The 17,361-nt window shown below is 43.6% G+C and overlaps 2 protein-coding genes across 1 annotated transcript; one reads left to right on the top strand and one right to left on the bottom strand.

The window, feature by feature from the left end:
* The window catches only part of LOC133267870 (proline-serine-threonine phosphatase-interacting protein 2-like), a 349,308-nt gene that overhangs the window by 38,605 nt on the left and 293,342 nt on the right, over window positions 1-17,361 (bottom strand).
* HAUS1 (HAUS augmin like complex subunit 1) lies at window positions 4,294-14,854 on the top strand. The gene is made up of 8 exons (XM_061450567.1): window positions 4,294-4,389; window positions 5,610-5,745; window positions 7,509-7,643; window positions 8,649-8,772; window positions 9,659-9,724; window positions 11,186-11,257; window positions 13,453-13,500; window positions 14,514-14,854. Exons 1-8 carry the CDS (start codon window positions 4,347-4,349, stop codon window positions 14,586-14,588), a joined length of 699 nt encoding a protein of 232 aa, XP_061306551.1. The 5' UTR covers window positions 4,294-4,346; the 3' UTR covers window positions 14,589-14,854.

The following is a 17,361-nucleotide window of genomic DNA, read 5'->3' as shown; positions in this document are numbered from 1 at the left end:
AAGAATCACAAAATCAGCCCGGCTGGAAGAGACCTTTAAGAGCATCAAGTCCAATGGTTCCCCAGCACTGCCAAGGCCACCACTAACCCATGTCACCGAGGGCCTCATCTACATGGTGTGTGAGCACTTGCAGGGACAGTGACTCCACCACTGCCCTGGGCAGCCTGTTCCAATGCCTGAGCACCCTCTGGGGAAGGAATCATTCCTAAGTTGTGAAAATCTTGCATTGCTGAAGTTTTTAGTGTTTCAGGTCTTTCTCAATAGAGACACTGACAGAAAAACGCAATTCATTATTTATTTGCAAACTTGGCTTTCTTGCAGTATGAGAGTTTTCACCTGCACAAAGTTAGTGCTCTTTCCTTCTAAGGCCTTGATGGTTTTCTCCCCAGTTTAGTATAGGGTGATGTTTTCTGTATGCCATGTAATGTAGCTGAGATGCTGGTGTGGTAGAAGCATAAAGAGGGACATGCTAGAAAGAAAATTATAAGGCTGGGTCCCTTTCCATCACATTGCTTAGATGACCTTATACAAGAACTTACATTGCCCCAGTGTGTTTGGGACCCTAAGGCTCATCCAGTTCCAATCACCTGCCACGTGCAGGGACACCTTCCACTAGAGCAGGTTGCTCCAAGCCCCTGTGTCCAACCTGGCCTTGAACATCCCTGCCAGGGATGGGGCAGCCACAGCTTCTCTGGGCACCCTGTGCCAGCGCCTCAGCACCCTCACAGGGAAGAACTTCTGCCTCAGATCTCAGTCTCCCCTCTGGCAGGTTAAAGCCATTCCCCCCCGTCCCTATAGGCCCTTGTCCAAAGCCCATCTCCACGTTACTTGTAGCCCGTTTAGGCACTGCGAGCTGCTTTAAGGTCTCCCCTTCAGGAGCCCTCCCTTCTCCAGGCTGAACCAGCCCAGCTCTTTGAGCCTGTCTCCAGAGCAGACCTGCTCCAGCCCTTGTAGCATCTCCGTGGCCTCCTCTGGACTCACTCCAACACCTCCACGTCCTTTTTATGCTGGGGGCCCCAGAGCTATTATTAGCAATTATAATTGAATCTCTTCAATTATGATTTTCTTAATCTCTTTCCCATTTCTGACCTTCTTTTCAGAGGTAGGTACTATGCTTTGCAGGACTCATGCCTGCACGTTGTAGTAACTGTTTCTCCCCTACTAGTCTGTAGAGACTGTTCCCAGTGCTCTATCAGAATTAGGGCAATTTTATCCCATGCTAGTCTACTGCTGTTTTTACCATCTGCCAAAATACCTATTTACCATCTTTTGGATTATTACTGTGTCTGTATAAAGAGGTCATGTCAATAAAAAGATAAAATTTTATCACCTGGCAATAAACAGTTGTACAGAGAAATGAGGGAGGTTAAAATGGAAATGGTTTTCTAAACTACGATGGTGACTGAGGAAGAGACAAAGAGCACCATCCATACCTTGACTGGCATAGGGGGAGTTATTCTTCAGGAAGGCAGAGCCTGCAGCACTTTACCTTTCTTAGCTCCATCAGGTATTTTCTCTCATTTCACTTCACTTCACTGTTTAATCTTTTTTTTTTTTTTTTTTTCCCTGATAGGTTACTACATGGCTAAAGAAAGTATTTGGGAATTGGCCTATTCCACAGTACAAAATCAATGAGCAGGCAGTCTGGGGAACAAACAAGGAATTAGAGATGTGTGCACGTCTATGGGGTTATGATATAATAGGCATCACAGAAACATGGTGGGATGGCTTCTATGACTGGAGTGTTGGAATAGAAGGTGACAGGCTCTTTATAAAAGACAGGCCTGGCAGGCGGGGAGGGAAAGTTGCCCTTTATGTTAGGGATAGGCTGGAGAGTATGGAACGCTGTCTGGGGACAGGTGAGCAGTTAACAGAGACTTTGTGGGTCAGGGTTAAAGGGAAAACAGCTATGGGAGACATTACTGTGGGGATCTGTTACAGACTGCCTGATCAAGAGAAACCTGCGGATGAAGCACTCTACAGACAATTAGGAACAGCCTCAGGCTCACAGGCACTTGACCTCATGGGGGACTTGAAGCACCCTGACATCTGTTGGAATGACGATACGGCCCGGCACAAGCAATCCAGGAGGTTCCTTGATTGTGTGGAAGACAACTTCCTTCTGCAAGTAATAGAGGAGCCAACAGGAGAAGTGCCATACTTGACCTCGTGCTCACCAACAGGGAAGGGCTGGTTGGAAATGTGACGCTCCAGGGCAGCCTTAGATGCAGCGATCATGAGATGGTCGAATTTGAGATCCTCAGGACAGTGAGAAGAGCATGCAGCAAGCTCACTGCCCTGGACTTCAAGAGAGCAGACTTTGGCCTCTTCAGGAACCTGCTTAGGAAGGTTTCATGGGATATAGCCCTAGAGGGCAGGGGGGCCCAAGACTCTTGGTTGGTATTCAAGGATCACCTGCTACAAGCTCAGGACTGTTGCATCCCAACTAGAAGGAAGAGCAGCAGGAGGGCCAGGAGACCTCCTTGCATGGATAAGGAGCTGCTGAGGAAACTTCAAAGGAAAGAAGAGGCTTATAAAAGGTGGAAGCAAGGACAGGCAGCCTGGGAAGAGTACAGCTATGTTGTCCGGGAAGCTAGGGACCCGGTTAGGAAAGCTAAGGCCCAGTTAGAATTAAACCTGGCTAGGGATGTTAAGGATAACAGGAAGGGATTCTATAAGTACATAGTGAATAAAAAACAGACTAGGGACAACGTAGGCCCCCTCCGGAAGATATCGGGAGAACTGGCTACACAGGATTTGGAGAAGGCTGAGGTTTTGAATAACTTCTTTGCCTCGGTCTTCACTGGCAAAGGCTCTGACTGCACCACCCAAGTCTTGGACGGTAGACACAGGGACTGTGAGAATGAAGACCTTGGGCCCACCTTAGGAGAGGATTTGGTTCGAGACCATCCTAAAAACCTGAATGTACACAAGTCCATGGCACCTGATGAAATCTATCTGCAGCTCCTGAAGGAGCTGGCAAATGATTTTGCTAATCCACTGTCCATCCTGTTTGAAAATCGTGGCAGTCAGGGGAAGTTCCCAACAACTGGAAAAAGGGTAATATAGCCCCCATTTTCAAGAAGGAGAAAATGGATTACCCAGGAACTACAGACCAGTCAGTCTCACCTCTGTGCCTGGCAAAATCTTGGAGCAGATTCTCCTGGAAGGCATGCTAAGGCACATGAAAAACAACAAGGTGCTTGGTGACAGCCAGCATGGCTTCACTAAGGGGAAATCCTGCCTGACCAATTTGGTGGCCTTCTATGATGGAGCTACAGAACTTATGGACAGGGGTAGAGCAGTTGATGTCATCTACCTGGACTTGTGCAAAGTGTTCAACGCTGTCCCACATGACATCCTTGTCTCTAAATTGGAGAGACATCAATTTGATAGGTGGACTACTTGGTGGATAAAGAACTGACTGGCTGGCCGCACACAAAGTGTTGTGGTCAATGGCTCAGTGTCCGGCTAGAGACCAGTAACGAGTGGTGTCCCTCAGGGATCAGTGTTGGGACCAGTCTTGTTCAACATCTTTGTTTGTGACATGGACAGTGGGATTGAGTGCACCCTCAGCAAGTTTGCCGATGACACCAAGCTGTGTGGGTGAGTTGGAACTGAAGGACTTGGCGGCGCTGGATGATGACAAACTGAAAATGAGCCGGCAGTGTGCGCTCACATCCCAGAAAGCCAACCATATCCTGGGCTGCATCAAAAGGAGCATGACCAGCAGGTCAAAGGAGGTGATCCTGCCCCTCTACTCTCGTGAGACCTCACTTGGAATATTTTGTACAGTTCTGGTGTCCTCAACATAAAAAGGACACGGAACTGTTGGAACAAGTCCAGAGGAGGCCATGAGGATGATCAAGGGACTGGAGCACCTCCCGTATGAAGGCAGGCTGAGGAAGTTGGGGCTGTTCAGCCTGGAGAAGAGAAGGCTGCATGGAGACCTCATAGCAGACTTCCAGTATCTGAAGGGGGGCTATAGGCATGCTCAGGAGGCACTCTTGATTATAGACTGTAGTGACAGAACAAGGGGTAACGGGTTAAAACTTAAACAGGGGAAGTTTAGATTGGATATAAGGAGGAAATTCTTTCCTGCGAGGGTGGTGAGGCACTGGAATGGGTTGCCCAGGGAGGTTGTGAATGCTCCATCCCTGGCAGTGTTCAAGGCCAGGCAGGACAAAGCCTCGGGTGACATGGTTTAGTGTGAGGTGTCCCTGCCCATGGCAGGGGAATTGGAACTAGATGATCTTAAGGTCCTTTCCAACCCTAACTATTCTATGAATGTCTTGTATAAGCTTGCAGAATACAACGAAGTCAGAGAGAGAGATGTTTCTTTGGTGATGGAGGGCTTGAAGGAGTGGTCAAAGGAATATGAAGCAGAAGGTGAGTTTGAAGCTCCAGTTCTCACTCCATCAAAGTTATTCTTAGTAATCGTGAAGGTTGTCTTTCTTTGAATCTTACAAGCATATATATATATATATATATATAAATACAACCAAAATGAACTCATCTTTTGTTCTAGTACAGTTTTTACTACAGTGCATCCCATGCCTTTCTTTCAGCAAAATTTGTGGTGACATAAGGTTGGTCAAGCGGAACTTTTTAAGCATTGTTTAGCATGCTGCTCATAGAGCCAAGGAGTTTAATTGCTAAAACCTCCTACCTTGCTGGGCTGAACAGCACAGCATTGAAATATTGGCTGGATAGACAGGGAAGCAACCCTACAGCTGATTTAAGAGTCTGAGCTGATGCTAAGCCACTGTTAAGGAAAACACCTGTGGAATCTGAAATGACACTAAGTTATGCTTGAGCTACTTAAGGTGAGTGTTTGATAATGTGCAATTTTTGAAGCAAGTGAGTGGTTCTGGGAACCATAGTATTTTTTTTTTAAATGTGCTAAAGGGTTGTCCCTTTACTGGCTTTTTTCAGGAAGGAATTTTACTTCTCTGTGGAAAGGCTGATATTGTACACATAGAGATACTTTTGTAAAAGCCGTATATGTTTTGGGTTTTTTTTACCACAAGTCTTCTAGTGCCTTGCCATCAAACAAATGATGATGGAGGCTGGATGGTTGGTTTAGCCTGTCAAGGAACATGGGCACTACCAGACAGGCATATGTATTATCTCTGCTGCAAATTCAGACTTCCCACGTCTGCTGTGACAGAGAAGCTCGTTCTCAGGAAAGGCTTAGGTTGAGCTCTGCAGGGGGAAGGCCTGTGTGTCCTCATCAACACCGTACAAGCATGAACTCATATTTGAGTGAGTTCAGGCAGGCTGGTCAGGAAAACTGGAGCAGTGCTTTCTCCTTCAACACACTGAATTTGTTTGACAAGCAAGGGTGTGGCAGCAGTTTGGTATGTTGAAGCCTTCTTTTAAGATGTCTCTTTCCCTAACAGTGGAGAAACAAAGTTCATAGAATTACAAAATTATTTGGGTTGAAAGGGAGTTTAAAGCTCGTCTGGTTCCAACCCCCTGCCATGGGCAGGGACACCTTTCAGTAGACCAGATGGCTCAAAGATTGAGTTCTAGCTTTGGAGAGTCCTTTAAAAGAACAGTAATATTAAAAAATAAAATTACTATTTGGGGTTGTATTTATTTTCCAGCTAAGTATCTAGAGCGCCTTCTCTCAGAAGAGCTGGGTGTTTCCACACAAAAGCTGTCCAGGAAAGGTGCCATGTATCTGGATGCCCTGGTAAGCAGTGCAATGACACTTGAAACGAAGGACACTTCTCTTGCCAGGTAATTTTTCCTACTGTGCATTGGGGTGATGGTCTGTGCTGTTTCCCTCTGTTTTTTCAATTCAATAATTGCAAACTTGACTTTGACACCCAGGAATCTTACTTGTCCAGCTTATTTTTCACCCCTTTGGCAGCTCTAAAGGACATTGGAACTCAGCACAAAACTCTAACCTTGGTTATCTGGGGAAGGGAAAGTCTCTGTAGCCTAAGTGCCTTGGCAAGAGATAGATGCCTCTTGGAAAGAGGAACTGTACTGGTACTGCACTTGTGCCACAGCAACCCCATGCAACAGGGGGTTGGTGCCACAGCAACCCCACGCAACTCCAGGCTTGGAGAAAAGTAGCTGGAAAGGTTCTCATGGAAAAGGACCTTGGCAGTGCTGATTGACAGAGCTGAACATGAGCAGCTTGTGGCAGGCAGCCAAAGCGGCCAACAGCATCCTGGCCTGTATCAGCAATAGTGTGGCAGCAGGACCAGGGCAGTGATTGTCCCCCTGTGCTGGGAACTGGTGAGGCCACACCTCAAATCCTGTGTTCAGTTCTGGGCCCCTCACTGCAGGAGAGACATTGAGGTGCTGGAGCGGATCCATAGAAGGGCAGTGGAGCTGATGAAGGGCCTGGAGCACAAGTGTGGTAAGGAAGGGCTGAGAAACCTGGGGGGTTTAGTCTGGAGGAAAGAAGGCTCAAAGTGGGACCTTACTGCTCTCTACAATTACTTGACAGGAGGTTGTAGTGAGATGGGGATCAGTCTCTTACCCCAAGTAACAAGTGATAGGACAAGAGGAAATGGCCTCAAGCTGCGCCAGGGGAGGTTTAAACTGAACATCAGGAACAATTTCTTCACCAAAAGAGTACTCAGGCATTGGAACAGGCTGCCTAGGGCAGTGGTGGAATCACCGTTCCTGGAAATGTTCACAAACCATGTAGTGGTGAACATGGCAGTCCTGGGTTAAAAGTTGGATTCGATGATCTTAAAGGTCTTTTGCAACCCAGTTGATTCTATGATTCTATTTTTGCCTGTGCTTTTGTGGTCAGTGACTGTAAGATGTTGTTGCTCACACTGTTGTGGCAGGTAGCACAAGCTAGAGCAGCATTCACACTGCTTAGGCAAGGGCTGGGGAACTGAAAGCTCTGGTCTTTCAGGCTCAGCTCCTCATTCTTTGCTCTTATCTGGTTTCACGTAATGTAAGGATATTTCCTTAGCCACAGAGAAATGGCCATTGTTAGCCTGGTCTTCCTGGGCCTGTCTTTGACGCAGAACACAGCAGGTTCGTGCTGAGCACTGGCAGTAAGGACCAAAATCTGCCTTGGAATCCAATTTTTGTATGATGTTCAGGAGTTTGGCTCTTACAGCTCTTCTCCTGAGCTGGAGGGGAAAGCAGCTTTGAACCATTTGGGAAGAGAAGGGAGACTGAAAATAGTGCTGGGCATGCCTCAGGAACTGAATACAGTTTCGCTCAAAGGCAATTTGGCAAGCCAGGAGTGCAGCATCTGATGGTCTCAAGTCCCAGTGGTTATATTCACCAGAGTGCAAGCTCTTGTTCACTTACTCCTACCAGATTGATGGGGCACTTCCCCTTTCAGATGAAAGTTTTGTTAGTTAAGGGAAGTAAATAACTCTTAGTGATTTATTTTCCTTCTATCATAAAGATACATTTGAGAACAAAACCAAGTCACTAGTGTAAAGCATGGAGAAATTAGTAATTCTGAGTTTGAGAAGAGCTGGCTTCTGAGTATTCCCACTGAATCTTTCTCTCTTCACCAGCTTCATCGGTGCCATCAATGAAAGGACATCCGAACTCTATACAATAGAATTGGAAAACAGAAAAATGGAACTGGAATTGAAAAATCTCATGGAAAAAATGCCTACAGCACTGAAGCTGCAAACTCAGTTAGAAAAGTGAGTAATGAATGAGAAAAGGGGATGTTTAAACATTTTAAGTGATGCCTCTGATCTCCACAATATGGAATGTTGGTTGTGATAACTAACAAGGATAACTGAATTTCTTAGCACATCTTTAATTCACAATATTTTGAAGGATTTACCACAAGCCATGCGCTACGGACACATTCAGTAATGAAAAGAGGTTTGGGATACCATCAAATCCATTACTGTTAGCCAAAAATGACCTACAAACAGTATTCAGGTATGCACTGGCTTCTTCCGCCAGTTGCCTTCATTGGAGGTAGATGCGAATTTGATTCTCTTACCACATTTAGCATGGGCTGTCTAGTCAGAGTGAAGGAGCCAGGCAAAACAAAAACCACTCACAGGTAAGAATTTCCTTTAGCCAGTGTGTAACAGACTTCAGAAAACAAGTAATAATTAATAGTCAGTATGAAGTCCAATCCCTAGAGGATGTAATCCGAAATGCTTTGCCAAGCATAGCAGGATCCGCCCCTGCCTCAAGTGGGGATTGGCCCAGATGCTCTCCACAGCCCTCTTCAAGGCTAATAGTTTTCTGGTTTTTATCTTTTAGAGTAGTAACTGTAACAAAGATACCAGACCTGTGTTCTTTGTGCAGGTTTGCATGGCTCCTCTCTGTGATCTTCAGTTGAGCTTGCCTAGCAGGTTTCTAACTGAATTGGAATTATGCAGAAGACTGTTACACTTTGCTTTTATGCAGATGGCTTTCTCCTTGGCCTTTTTTTCCCCGCCTTGGTCTTTGGAACTCTGGATGTAACAGCTGTAATGTGTCCATTGGGAAATCTCACAGGGAAATGCAAGTTTTAATCTATTCTCTCCCTTCTCATGCTGGTTGTATTATAGGGTTTAGCTTGAGCATACATAACTAAGCAATACTTGTACACGGGTATCTCTTGGAACATAAGTTTGATGGGTTTTGTTTTGTTGTTTTTTGGTTTTTTTGTGTGTTTTTTTTTTTGTGTGTGTTTTTTTTTTTAGGGATCTTGAAAGTACACAGGAACTTATCAACGTAAAAAAAGCCCAAGCTGATCGCAGATCCCAGGACATGCAGTTCCTGCAACTTAAAAAACAAGAGTTAAAGGGAAGGATCGAAGCTGCTGAGGTAAATGGAAGGAATTTTTCCACATCAGAGTCATGCTTGGTTGGGCCCAAAATTGTAGTTCTAGAGATCCCAGGAGCTTCCTAAACTCCAGGACTGAGGATTTTTGGACTAACAGGAAAATATGACATTACTCTTAAGTTGTTTCTGCTATATTTGTGGTCTCTCCCCAGGACATCCTGTGATAATGCAAGGGCACTTTCATTGTGAGCTGTATTACCTAGGACTACCACATGCTTATTGTGAGGTGCTGTCACCTAAGAGTATACACATAGCTACCAGTAAAGCAGCTGATCCACAGAGATAACTTGTGTGTCAAAATTCTAATTATATAATTTTTTTAAAATTACTGCATGATTAAACACAGAAGGCAGAAATTGTACTGTCTTTCACATGATGAAGGATATGCGAATGCTTTATTTAACACTTGGATGCTGTCCAGCAACCTGATAAAGATGAGATGGAAAATGTTGTATTAGAGTTGATGACACCTTCATAGAATCATAGGCAAGTTTGGGTTGGAAGGGACCTTAAAGCTTATCCAGGTCTAAGCCCCTCTTGGAACTAGACACCTTCCACTAGCCCAGGTTGCTCCAAGCCCTGTCCAAACTGACCTTGAACATATCCAGGGATACCTGTTCCCAGCCTTGCCATGTGTTCATCACCCAGTACTTTTCTGGAAATACTTGCTATTCTTGATACAAATTTTAGTAGCAACTGAATTCATACACCAGCTATAGCCATGGTTCACCCAGCATGTTTCTTTTGTTGACAGGTTGTGTTCTTGTTTGGCTCTTTAGCTCAAAACTCAAAAAAAAAAAAGGTAAAATCTCTCTCCTCCCTGTTGTATTTTGTGGTCAGTTCCAAAGGAACTCTTTCATTTTTGTAGATGGAGCTTGCTGCCACAGGATTTGACATGTCACTGTCACACAAGTCACTGGTGAGCCTGGCTCAGGTAGGTTTGCTGGTACATGATAGATGTTTTATAGTGGCACAGATCAGGCTTGTTTGTTGCATCGTTTCAGGAAATACAGGTTGTTATTTGGTTACACTGACAAATATTAATGATGAAACACATTTAAGAATCCCATGGATGGGCTTCTGCTGAACCGGGGTGTGTTGGGTGAGTTTTTCTCTTCTAGAAACTGAGAAGCGCCTATGGCTGCTGAAGTGGTACCTCTTCTTCAGGGTTAGATATGGGGTTATTTTGGACTTGGTAAGAAGCTTTCTTTCAAACACTTCAGAGTGACTGGAGGAGGCCGAGTGAAACCCAATGCTGAACCACCGTGTGTTTTTTTTTTCCCCTTTAAATATAAATGTTATGTATTTTTTATATTATTTATATACTTTCCTACTGTATTGTAAGCCCAGTGGGATAATTTTTTAAAGGAAAAAGAAAGCACATTTCTTGAGTTACTAGTTATAGATTCTCCACCTTTACGCTGAAGCATGTTGCATGTATTGGTGTTGTTCTGTATGCACTCACCACATTTGAATATTATTTAATATTATTTGCTTTAATATTATTTGCTGTTACTGTAATGAGAACTTAGCCTTTCTACCCATTTCTTTGCTACCTGTTCTGTGTTTTAAGTTGAACAGTGTAAATAGGTTTCCTGATGTTTGTGTTGTCGTTCTCATGAGCCAGCACTGGGTGGCAATGTTTACATTGCACAGTGTTTCAGAAGAGTACTAACCAAAAATAATTTCTGTAGGAATTTTATATACAAAAAGTCATAGGTGTTCTTTTCTAGACTTGTCATCTTCTAGAACCTGAGCATAAGGGTGGGTTTGACTCCCTGGCACTTCTGTATCTCCTTTTCCAAGAGCTCAGTGAGTTGAGCAGCACAAATGCCTTTAGTTTTGGAGTGCATTTTTTTTATTACTAATTATTTGAAACTAATTGAGTTCTGTGGAAGGTGCTTAATTTTCATCCCTAAAGAGAAATTGTTTTCTCTTGTTAACAGATTAAGCAAAACAGTACAAGTGTAAAGGGGGTCTTTGAGCTGCTGCGTGTGCAAAACCATTTCCACACACAAGCCACAGGCATGAGAGTGTGTCTCCTTGGGGCTCAGTTCTTTCTCTGGCCTGTACGGAGGTGGTCAGTGAAAAAAAAATCCTCTGTCTGGTGTATTCTCATTCAGGGAGATGTGATCAGGTGGTTATACTGTAAGAATAAAGATATCTGAAGATGTCTTCAGAGCAAAGAGACCTCTGTGTAAAACTTGTACTGGGTTTGACTGATTGATAACCAAACAAGTAGCAGATCTGCCGATTTCCATGGATGGATTTTGGAGGCTCTTACCAGCATCTGTGGGTTTTGAAATGCTGTAGATAACTGTGGATCTATTTCACTGGCTTATATCACTTCTACAGGTAAGACTGTATAATATAATCTGCCTTACTCTCTTCACAGAAACTGGATAGACTGCAGAAAGATCTTGTGCCACTGAAGAAAAAAGTGGAAAGCTACCGAGATTTACCTGCTGTAATTATTTTTTTCCACTTTTGTTCTATTGTGTTTGCCATCAGATTAATTTTAATGGACTTTAGAATGTAAAGGATATTATGATGGTTTCAGTGGACAGATGTATGTTGGTTGTAAATGGAAAACTTGACTTAAACAGAAGGCAATCTATTATTCAAAGCTGGGAAAATAAGTAGGCTTACCAGGCAAACTCTGTTCTAACAGAAGGCACATATTTTCTGGGTAAACTCAGTATTGAGATGGATTAGCTATATAGACGAAGAAATGTAGAAGAAAGGATAATTCCTTAGCACAACAAGTCTTTTGCAATTTACCAGGATTTTAGATCTGCATGTCATAAAGCTGTCAATACGGTGGGCACAGCACACTGAGCAAAGGTTGGAGCTCTGAGCAAGATTTTAATTCTTATGAAGAAATAGCCAAATGCAGGCATTGGACCTTAAAGAAGTACTCCAGCTTGTGTGAGTGCTCGCTGCTCCATCATCTTCTTTGATTTAGAATCATAGAATAGTTTGAATTAGAAAGGACCCTGACATCATCCAGTTCCAACCCCCTGCCAGGGGCAGGGACACCTCACTCTAGATCATGTCACCCAAGGCCAGAGCCTTGAACAACCTGGCCTTTAACACTGCCAGGGATGGAGCATTCCCCAGTTCTTTGGGCAACCTGTTAAAGTGCCTTACCACCCTCACAGTAGAGAACTTCTTCGTTATATCCAGCCTGAACTTACCCTGTTTTCGTTTGAACCTGTTACCCCTTGTCCTATCGCTGCAGTCCCTGATGAAGAGTCCCACTTCAACATCCTTGTAGGCCCTCTTTCTCTTGAGGGTGCTGTCTACTCATGCTAAATGAGTGTCTACTTATGTCAGGTTTGTCATTTAGGTGACTAAGTTGCAGTTCTGAAAGCCCTGTCTGTCTTTCCTTTGTTTTATAGTTTGGCTATCATCACTACTGGTCCTTCTGCTAAGAGTTACTATCAGACTGTTATGGGAAGCATCTTTTATAAAAATGATTTTACTACCCTTTTCAAATTGGAATGCTTGTGACAAAATTACAAAAAGGGTAATTTTGTGAACAACTTCATAGTGGCTTAAAGAAATAATGGGTGAACAAGGCTTTAGTCCATGAAACAAGGCCTTGGCTGTGTGTGACATCTGTACATTGCCACCTGTGGTATTTGGGACTACCAAACCCAAGTATTTATAGTCTGCTTTAGAAGATTGTTATTGCTTTTATAAAGAAATATAAAGGGCTTTTCTTTTTGTCATTGAGGGGAAAAGTAGCTAAAGGTGGAGTATGAATAGTTAAATGGGTTTTGGTTTTGTTAAATTCAGCTGTAACTGTCTAATTTACAGTTTTGCATTTGAGTTAGCTGACATAGTGCCTGTTACCTCCTCATCAGAGTACCGCACAACCTTTAACAGAGCTAACCTCAGACCTTTCTGTGTAAGAAGTGAAAAAGTTTTATTCCACTTCTTGGAGCATAAAGGGACAGAGAAACAAAGACTTACCCAAAATCACACAGAAACTCGGCAATTAATCGCATGTCTTGTATTATGAACAAGGGACCTGTTTGCTAGGTCACACTTCTCTACCCACCTTGTTATCCCTTCCATAGAGTTCCTGCTTCTCAACACAACTCCCTCTTACTGCTACTGCTGTCTTGTTTCTAGAAGAACAGAGTGAAGGGAGAGAACGCTGCTTCTCTTTCAGATCCATTTTATTCCAAGAGGCAGCTGCCTCGTTTTCTCAAGTGAAATGGGATGTTCAAGTTGGATTAGGTTCTCCAGTTCCCCATCCCTCCCTTGTACTGGCACTAGAGACAGGCAGAGCCCCAGTGCCTCACTCCTGGTGCAGTTAGAAGGAAACTCACTGTGCTTTGTAAAAATTCATGCATGGATATGTTTTAAATCTAGTTCTCTGTTTAGTAGGTAAGCTGCGAAAAATGCTTTGGTTTTTTTTTCTGACTTTATATATCAGACTTTTGAAAACTATTGTGATTACCCAAACCAAATTGGGTAAAAGTCTGAGATGAGCCTTTTAATGTCAGTACCTCTTGCATGTGAAGGGTGTACACATAACTGATCTAATTATTCCCAAATTCCCCTGCAGCACATCATTAGGTTCTTGCCATGATGAAGGGACTCCGTGTTTCCAGCTGAAATGTTAATTTTTATGCCATTTTCTCTCATTAGAATATTCCACTTGCAAAAGTGAAGGTTGAAGAATTAAAACAAGAACTGGTAAGAGTTTTTTTATCTCTCACAGAGATTTAAATGAGCACTGATATTCCAAAACAAACTACATGTATTAATTGGTTGTTGATTTATCAACCTCAGATTGTAGTCTTAATGATCTCTAAAGGAAGATTTCCTCTGGTAAGGCAGAATCCATGCATACCAGTAGCAGGAACTGGTGAAGGAATGATAGTCTCAGTTACAAAGGCAGTTGAGCATAATGGTATCAGTGAGGATTATGTATCTATATCCCGCTGGATTTTGTCTGCTTCACCTGTCAGAGTGTTTATTCACCGAGCTGTGTTGCAGCTTCTTGGTCTCACAGCCTTCCTTGCTGCTCCTGAACTCTCAGAGGGCTCTAGGCATGTATTTTGTTTAACAGCTGCATTGTAGACTGCAGTGGGGACCTTCCCCTATAAAACGTAATGCCCATTTCATCCATGTTTGTGTCATCTGCACTTATGGTTGTATAAACATGTTTGGGAAGTTCATATGTAACTTTCCTGAGTCAGCTGGGCCGCATTTGAGCATGTGAACCTCTCTTTATTTCTTTGGGCTACTGTCAGGTTGCCCATAGATAAAGCATGAGGTATTCAGCCATAAGCCTTGAAGCAGCAATCAAAAATTACAGCTATTTGGCAGCTATTTTGTACATTTTCGGATGAGACTGCTCAGGTTGATGAGCCACTTGGATTTGATTCAGAAATACAAGCTCACCTTAACAGCCTGAGGCTTTTATCAGGTCAGAATATTCAAGGGAGAATATCTGTTCAGTTGAAGGTGTTCAATATCACACTGGGATAACTGAGCTTGTTTAGCCCTTCTTCCTGTGAAGATTTCTCTGTAGTTGTCTAGAGACTACTGCTGCCTGTGGTAGTGAGACCTTCTGGTTCAATACTTGGGTTAACTTGTGCCAATAATGTCCCAAGGTTTGATCATTATAGATATGTGTATCTAACAAGAAGATGAGGAAACTGTTTTCAGGGTTACTGATTGCTCTGCATTTTCTCTCCTGCTAGAATTACTTGAAGGAAAAGTTCTCCAAGGAGCTTGAAGAGTTGACCTGTGACATACAAATACCCAGCAAATTCTAGTGAAGTGGCCTGCATGGAAGAAGATTTCCCTTCTATTTTCTATTTGCACTAGTAAAAGATTTTTGAATTATTGTTGTACTTCTGCAGCTTTCTGTCTTACTTTTCTTGCTGTTCGATGGCACACTTGCAACCTTCCAGTAAGCATGCTCGTTTTTAGGAATTCATGTACCTTTGTACACAATAACAATACCTATTTCTCATAAAACAATAAACAATACCTATTGTAAACAATATATATTTCTCATAAAATAACACCCTGAACTTACCGTTTTACCTTTTATATGTGGTGCATACCTGTAACTGGCCTCCAGATGGCACCTTCACCAGATGTTTCAGGGTTTGATTGACATTTGCCACTTAACAATTGAACTGATAAGGGAGTCGATTTGTCTTTTTCCCTGTCCAGGCCCAAGGATTGGGCTTTTTCCTGGAGTGCTGTCTTTGGTGGTGCAAGTATGATGATGACAGACTCATGCTGCCATCAAGTAGATCATTGGCTTTTGCTCCTTTGTTCTTATTTTTTCTTGTCACTGCACGGTTGGGGACACAATGTTTTTTTCCACTTACAGAATGTCCGATGTTTACCAAGGTTGTGAATTTGATTCTAGACTAGAGCACTTCTGAATATGAACATTTTCTTTAAACAGCAGTAAACAGTTAAATTTCTCTATAATGTCATCAGTGTTTGATATTTTGATTAAAACGAATGATACAGAAAGTGTGATCTAGGGCTCAGAATAGTAGTTCCTGTTGCCTCTAAAGCCCTGCAGCATCTGAGACAGCTCACAAAGGGATTTTCATGTCCATGTGTGATGCTGTCTACCTTCATAGAAACAGCTGAGCTTAGAGGTGTTTCACGTGGGTCACAGGATTGACTTCACAGGCCAGCAAATTAAGCAGCTCTCATGGGTAAGAGCTGAGATGCAGCAGCATCAGTCTCCCAAGGTTCTGTAGTCTGGCTGTCATCTCATAATAGGGAAGCCCATGGCACTAACCTGTAAGGTTTCCCATGTTCAAGGCTTTGAGAGAAAGCAGTCTACTGCTGACTACTTGTTTTTTTCTCCTGATTTTATAAATAGAGCCAAGCAAATGGAAGTAGATAAACAGCTTTACAAATAATGAAGTGATAGCTTTAAAAATAAAATGGGTCTATAGTAAGACCTTTCTAGAACTGAAAATACCTGAATATTTTTGCAGAACCACTGTGAGATGTGATCACAGTTAAGCTGGATTGTCCTCTCCAGTTCTATCTCAAATGTCATCTTCCAAGAGTGCCCAGAGCCACCCTTCTACTTCCATGTTGCCACCAACCTTAAACACCTGAGCTTTTAAAACTGAATTGTACTAAAGCAAAAATTCTGAAAATCTGTGCATGGGTTAAATGTCAAAATACAGAAATAGTGGTTGCATGGACTAGGGCCCGTTTTTACTGGGCTGTGTCCAGACTAACAGCAGTGGTGCTTTCAGTCACAACTTTTAGCTACATCTGTTTGCAATCAGAGTTGTGAAAGATTATGGTAACGATAGAGCATGGTTTGCCTGTCCCCAGGAGCTGTTACTTCACTGCAGGCATTGATTCCGCCATGTGCAGGAGGAGTCTTTCTATTGCTTCACATCCTCCCTTGAAGCAACAGGATCATGAGATCTGTCTCTGATTATGCTTGGGTCTACCTCTGATTTCTAAGAAGCTGCAACCTCAGAGTGACACTGGTGCAGTGCCACAGCCTCCTTCACCTAGTTTCTTTCATTGTGAAGGGGACAAATGGAAGGACGTTCAGAAAGCCACTGCTCATGGGAAGCTTCAGCCTCATCTTCCATATGCCAGAGGGGGGAGTGGTGTTTGGTTTCAGGTTTTAAAATCAGTGTGTTAGGAAAGGGTTAGCTGCCTTAGTTTCCTGAATATTTATCTTCAGTTCTTTCTGGGCTAGAAATCAAGATCACAGAATCAGAACCACAGACTGGTTTGTGTCAGAAGGGACCTTAAAGCTCATGATGTTCCAACCCCCTGCCACAGGCAGAAACCTTCCACTAGAGCAGCTTGCTCCAAGCCCTGTCCAACCTGGCCTTGAACACTGCCAGGGATGGGGCAGCCACAGCTTTTCTGGGCACCCTGTGCCAGCGCCTCAGCACCCTCACAGGGAAGAGCTTCTGCCTAAGAGCTCATCTCAGTCTCCCCTCTGGCAGGTTAAAGTCATTCCCCTTGTCCTGTCCTTACAGGCCCTTGTCCAAAGCTCCTCTCCAGTTTTTAGCAGCCTGTTTAGGCACTTGGAGCTGCTCTAAGGTCTCCCCTTAAGAAGCCTTCTCTTCTTCAGGCTGAGTAAGTCCAGCTCTCAGCCTGTCAAGATGGCAAAAACGAGTGGACAAGCCATCTTTTGTACACATGGGCTAAGCTGGCTAAGGGGAACTTACCTCAGAGGTGAACAACATGAAATTCAGAGCAGGAGTGGTAGCATAGGGGTGATTACAGATACAGCTACTGCTTACCAGAAAAAACACTGGCAGAAGGCAAGCTAGTAGTGTTTGCAAGGTCCTACACCTGGGTCAGAGCAATCCCAAGCACAGCTACAGGTTGGGCAAAGAAGAGATTCAGAGCAGCCCAAGCAGAAGGACTTGGGGGTGTTCGTAGATGAGAAAATGAACATGAGCCAGCAGTGTGCGCTTGCAGCCCAGAAAGCCAACCATATCCTGGGCTGCATCAAAAGGAGCATGACCAGCAGGTCAAAGGAGGTGATCCTGCCACTTTACTCTGCTCTTGTGAGACCTCACCTGGAGC

This window comes from Pezoporus flaviventris, unplaced genomic scaffold (genome assembly GCF_033815535.1).
Source record: "Pezoporus flaviventris isolate CSIRO_AGI_PZ_B2104156 unplaced genomic scaffold, CSIRO_AGI_Pfla_v1 ptg000010l, whole genome shotgun sequence".
Taxonomy (NCBI): Eukaryota; Metazoa; Chordata; class Aves; order Psittaciformes; family Psittacidae; genus Pezoporus; species Pezoporus flaviventris.
The sequence above is the reverse complement of the archived record's forward strand: the minus strand, read 5'-3'. Positions and strand labels throughout refer to the sequence as shown.

Coding starts and splice junctions, on each gene's coding strand:
- HAUS1 (XM_061450567.1), top strand. CDS start 4,347: ATGGAGGGCTTGAAGGAGTGGTCAAAGGAATATGAAGCAGAAG. Junction 5,746..7,508: donor AAGGACACTTCTCTTGCCAG/GTAATTTTTCCT, acceptor TCTCTTCACCAG/CTTCATCGGTGCCATCAATG. Junction 11,258..13,452: donor GCTACCGAGATTTACCTGCT/GTAATTATTTTT, acceptor TTCTCTCATTAG/AATATTCCACTTGCAAAAGT.